The following is a 6,053-nucleotide window of genomic DNA, read 5'->3' on the forward strand; positions in this document are numbered from 1 at the left end:
CGGACAAAACCCAACGTTGATTGTCGTGTGTTGACGCGGTGACAACGGCCATGGGTGACGGTGGCTGACAACGAGCAGCCGTGCGGTGGTGACAGCGGCGGCGGTGTGTTAGTGACAGCAGTGGGTGGTGGTGGACAGCGGCGGGGTGGGTGGTGACAACGGCGGACGGGTGGGTGGTGAACAGCAGCGGGTGGGTTGGTGACAGCAAGCGGGGGTGGTGATGACAAACGTGCAGGTGAGTGGTGACGCGGCGGGCGGTCCGCGCTCAGTGACACCAGCCAGTGAACGCGTTGGTCGCCTGCCACCGCGGCGCGGTGGTAGGCAGCTGCACGGCGGCGGCGGTGGTGGTGAACACGCAGCATGAGGCTGGCCCTCGGTGACAGCGGCGCGGGTGGGGTTGGTGACAGCGGCGGGGGTGGCTGCGTGACAGCGGCGGTGGGTGGTGATGCGGGGGGCTGGGTCGGTGATCAGCGCCGCGGTGGTGGTGACAGCGGCGCGGTGGTTGGTGACAGCGGCGGCGCGTGGGTGCGTTGACAGCGGCGGGTGGTGTGCGTGACAGCCGGCGCGGGTGGGTGGTGACAGCGGCGGGGTGGTGACGTGACTAGCGCGCGGGGTGGGTGGTGCAAGGGGCGGGGTGGGTGGTGACAGCGGCGGGTGGTGGTGACAGCGGCGGGGTGGTGGTGAACAGCGGCGGTGTGGGGTGGTACAGCCGCGGGGTGGTGGTGACAGGCGGCGGGGTGGTGGTGACGCGTGTAGGTGGTGGTGACAACAGCGGGGTGGTTAGGTGATGCGTGGTGGTGGCTGATAGTGAATGATAATGATGATACATGCATGGATGGTGATGATGATGGTGGTGGTGGTGATGGTGGATGGTGGTGATGGTTGTGGTGGTGGTGGTGGTGGTGATTGGTGGATGCGTGGTGATGTGTGGATGCGTGGTGTGCGTGGTTGGTGTTGATGGTGTCGTGTGTGCGTGGTGGTGGTGATGGCTGGTGGTGGTGATGGTGGTGTCTACTCTTGTGAAAGGTGCATCGGTGGTGGTGGTGATGCGTGGCTGGTGGTGATGGTGGTGGTCGGTGATGGTGGTGGTGCGTGGATGGTGGTGGTGGTGATGCCGTGGTGGTGGCTGCTGTCGCTGCGGGTGTGAGGCTGTTGTTGTTTGTTTAGTCGTCGTTGTTTGGATGATGTTAGGTACAGATACCAATAGAATAGCAGTGCGTCATTTCCATAATGTTTACCCTGCACATTCTGCTACGTGCACTAATGAGCAGTAATTTGTTCAACAACAACAACGTTCACTTCAGGCTAGGCCAAACGACTTGGTAGCAGACTAGAAAACGCTGCCGATTTAGAACGGGATGATTTCACCGGGCGTGCAGCAGCAAGCAACAACAGCAAGAGCAGCAGCATAGCAGCCAGCAACAACAGCAGCAGCAACAACAGAGTAGCAGCCACGCAAAGGAGCAGACAATACAGGCTGAAAGTCAGACGACACAACAAAAACAACAACACGACGACGCGACGACGACGACGAACGACGACGACGACGACGATTACGACGCCATGTTACGATCGTGTGTATGCGTTCCAGGCTATTCTATGTTGTAATACAATAACGTAATACTAGTAGAGAAACCCAGACGTGTTTTCGGTTTTCTTCTATTTTCGCTGTAATAAACCGTGTGAATGAGACCGCGCTATAGACGATCACTACTATGTTTTCTTTATATTATGTCTGAGCTACGTCGTATTATATTCCATTCCATTTTTTCAGGTTCTATACGGGCTACGATCGAGGTGCACGTTGCCTTCACACGTTGTAACCGACGGGCGTTTCTGCATACACACCCACGTCAACATTGCATTGTCCTGCACACTCTCTCTTCCCTCTATCTCGCTCTCTTTCGCCCCCCTGTTCTCACTCTTCTGTCTCTTCTCGCGCCGCGCGCTGCTCTCTCTCTCTCTCTTCTCTCTCTCTCTGCTCTCTCTCTCGCGCGCAGCGCGCGCATCTCTTCGCTCTCTCTCTCTTTTTCGGCGAGTTAGTCTCTCTCTCTCTCTCTCTCGCGCGCGCGCGCTCTCTCTTCTTTGCTTTTGCTTTTTCGTTTTTTCTTTCTGCCCCCTTTTAGTCTCTTGCTCGCTCCCTCTATCTCTCTCTCGCGCACGCGCTCGCACTCTCTCTCTCTCTCGCTCTCTCTCTCTTTGTCTTACTATTTCTCTGCCTCTCTTTCTTTCTTTATTTCTTTCTCTCTCATTCTCTTCTCTCTCTCTCTCTCCTCTCTCTCTCTCTCTCTTCTCTCTCTCTCTCTCTGCTCTCTCTCTTCTGAATAATATCATTAAAAAAAACGAAATTTTAAACTTTTTCCTACACAATAATTCTACACAGGGGTGAACAATACATCAGCTCAACAACGCAGAAGGCAACGACAGCTATTACAGTATTTGCAGAGCCACGCGTACGGCGATGGGCTCCCGCTAACACATATAGATGTTAGTAACTGACTATACTCATACTACACCAATTATACAAACCAGTGCGATGACGACAAGGGAAAACACAAGGCACGTCTTCATGGTTTCTGAAGTAGAACAAGTACTGATGTATTATAGATCCTCAATGGTTGTTTGTGAACTCGCTGTGTCGAGAGTGCTCAATACTATCATGAGTAGAGCAACTTATAATAAAGTTATACGACACGTTAGAAATTTTGACTCTGTTTATTGCATACAGAACTGCTTTCGTGTGGAGCGAAAGCTCCACACTCATCAGTGCCTAATAAGAGGCGCACCTCTGCTATTAGGCACTAGATGAGTGTCGGCTCTGTATTAGCATGATGGTGTTGAGCTTTCGTTCAACGAAACATTTTGTATGCCAAAAAATAAACAGGTCAAAATTATCTACCGTTGTCGCGTATAAACTTTATCATATAAGTATATATATATATATTATTATGATTACGTGTAACACGTGCCAGAAACACAGTAGCAGTTGTCTATCCTCTCGCTTGCCCTTCCTCGCGGGCTCTACCCGCATTTCGACTTCATGCATCTACCCACCTTTGCACTAATTCTCATTCTCTCTAACCGTGATACACCTAGACCACGTCTCTCTCTCCCTCTCTATCTATCTCTCTCTCTCTCTCTCTCTCTCCCTCTCTTCTCCTCTCTTCTTATCCTCTCTCTCTCTCTCTCTCTCTTCTCTCTTTCTCTCCATCTCTCACCCTCTCTCTCTATCTCACTCACTCGCTCTCTCTCTCTCTCTTTCTCTCTCCCTCTCTCTCTCTATCTCTCTCCCTCTCTCTCTCGCCACCGCATCTACTCTATTACCTGTCTCTACGCTTCCCACGTTAATTCTAGCGCCGCTTGTATGTGTCGCCATGAACTACTTACCTGTGACAACATCTGCGACCGAATGAGAGCAACGGCCGTGCAGACAATATCTGTCATACGTCATCAATCTATGTCATACGTCATCAAACTATGTTATACGTCATCAATCTATTAGATACTTCGTCATTCTATGTTATACGTCATCAATCTATTAGGTAATGCGTCAGTCTATGTTATATGTCATCGGACTCTCTTGCACGCCATTAGCCTAGTTTATACGTCATCACTCTCAGTAAGCACTATTGTAGCTACAGCTCGGTTATTAGCCCTGCCCATGCCTATTCTTCTTCTATAACTATAAACACCCTTAAGATATACAACAACGACGGTGACGACAACGGGGGGGACAACGACGCCAACAGCAACAACAAACATATAATCATGGTCATCATCCACAACAACATAAACATCATCATGAGCAACAGCACGACAATAACAACAGAAACAATAACAATAATATTAATAACAAAAGCAATAACAATCTTAACGGTGGCGACAACCCTTATCGCACACGTACACGCACGCACGTACACGCAAACACGTACACGCAACCACATGCATGCAAACACGTACGGACACACGCACGCACGCACGCACGTACGTACGCACAAACACAGGCACGCATACACATACGCGCGCACACACGCGCGCACGCCGATAGCGGCAGTGTAAGCCTCCGTGCCAGCGTTTGTGGGGTCACTGAACAGACACTAATACTATCATGTCTATCACTAACATCATGTGTCTATACGAGCAGCTTCAGCAGCCGCCGCCGCGTGTTGCTGCGGTCCGTGGTACTGATGCTGTATGTTCACAGAGGATNACACACACACACACACACACACACACACACACACACACACACACACACACACACACACACACACACACACACACACACACACTTCAAGCGCGGCAGCAGGAGGACGAGGTTAACACAGATGCTATCTAATGCCAGATACACACGTACCTCTGCTACCGGGCTGCTGCTGCTGCTTGCTAGGATGCTCCTCGTCTGACAGTGGGGATCGGTATGGCTGTACGCGTCGCTATTCGCCGACTCTTGTTCTAGCTCACAGACGGATGCGGCCGTGCGCGGGCGAACGAGCGTAAAATTATATTAAACCGCCCGTCGATCAGAAACAACCTTGAACTATTTCGGATGGAACCAGTTTTGCGGGAGTCGTGACCGGCGTGCGCGCGCGAACAGCCTATAGGTGGAGAGGGGGAGACAAAGATAGATAACACAGAGAGAAACAGAGAAAGACAGAGAGGGTAGAAAGAGCGAGGGCGATAGTGAGAAAGAGAGAGCGAGAGAGAGAGAGAGCGAGAGAGAGAGAGAGAGCGTGTGGCAGAAGGTGACTGAGAGAGACGGGGAGGAAGGTGACACACAGACTAATAGAGAAACAGATTGCGCGCGCGCGAGAGAGAAAGAGAGAGCGAGTGAAGAAAAAAANAGAGAGAGAGAGAGAGAGAGAGAGAGAGAGAGAAAGAAAGAAAGAAATACAGAGGAGGGTAAAGGTGTGGCTGCTAAAATCAAATGCCGCTGGTCACAGACAGCGAGCGAACATTTAACGGTTGATGGAGCGAGAATAAACCCAGTACGATGGTACGAGGAGGGAGGTATATACGTATTGTTAGTATTGACGATGCTATACGTACACTGCCTGCTATACATCAGACCTCAGCAGGCTGGCAGCATTAGAATTTACAGTAATTAAATTACATTATAGTCATTGTCTTGCATATGGCGATTACGAAAGGAATCACCAAAGGGGGTTTTGGTTAAATTGATCAACTCTTAAACAAATCGAGATATTAAACAATGTAGAATAATTTAGTCACACATGACAGCGTAGATAAAACTAAAAGTCCATAATAGACTCTTCTATTGTTTCTATTATTTCTATTATGGACTCTTGATATTACCAAGAGCTAATAAATTATTATAATTATTTAATTATGATATATATATTATATATTATTATTATTATTATTATTAATTTATTAGCTCTTGATATTACTGATTACTTACTTCAGCGCAAAAATTACTACGAGTTTGTTATCGGCTACAAAACAGTAAATGAGCAGCAAACTTGCGCATATACCATCTCGAGAATCGCGAAAATAAAATATGCTAACGATGTCACAAAAAATTGCCCGTGTTTAAGTGACGGGATTTTTTTTCACGCTGGTACCTACCTCAACACGTAGACACCACGTAACATTGTGTAGAGAGAGGGTCCCAGTCACCTGCAAGTGATGTTGACATAATTATGTAAATAAATCTCATTTGAAACGCTGTTTGGTGTGCATATTGCATGAAGGAAAACTTAGTCGATAATGTACGGGTGTTCGGTGACATGGTAGCCTTATTATATACATTGGTGTTACGCAAGAAGCACCGGTAAGCAACAGAACGGTCGGGAAAATGTTAAAGAAAGGTCGGACAAAACTATGCGAAATACTTGCTTTAATTAAACACAGGCCTGATCTGCTCGACTGCAACCACCACCCCCTCACACCTCACGAAACCAACCTTTACAACCCGCCTCATTCCCCCTTCACACCCACACCTCACACAACTCCCTCCTCACACCCACGCGCACACATACATACACACACATACACACATACACACACACACACACGCACACGTACGCACG

The 6,053-nt window shown here is 49.0% G+C and overlaps 1 protein-coding gene across 1 annotated transcript in view; it reads right to left on the reverse strand.

The window, feature by feature from the left end:
- The window catches only part of LOC106818046 (sarcoplasmic reticulum histidine-rich calcium-binding protein-like), a 7,937-nt gene extending 3,472 nt beyond the window's left edge, over positions 1 to 4,465 (reverse strand). The window contains exons 1-2 of the mRNA XM_014822761.1: positions 4,358 to 4,465; positions 2,530 to 2,576 (exon numbers count right to left, since the gene is read on the reverse strand). Coding sequence (XP_014678247.1) covers positions 2,530 to 2,571 — 42 coding nt within the window. The 5' untranslated portion in view covers positions 2,572 to 2,576; positions 4,358 to 4,465. The remainder of the gene's footprint in view (positions 1 to 2,529; positions 2,577 to 4,357) is intronic.
- Positions 4,466 to 6,053: the final 1,588 nt, after the last annotated feature.

Source organism: Priapulus caudatus, unplaced genomic scaffold (assembly GCF_000485595.1).
Source record: "Priapulus caudatus unplaced genomic scaffold, Priapulus_caudatus-5.0.1 Scaffold1995, whole genome shotgun sequence".
NCBI lineage: Eukaryota > Metazoa > Priapulida > Priapulimorpha > Priapulimorphida > Priapulidae > Priapulus > Priapulus caudatus.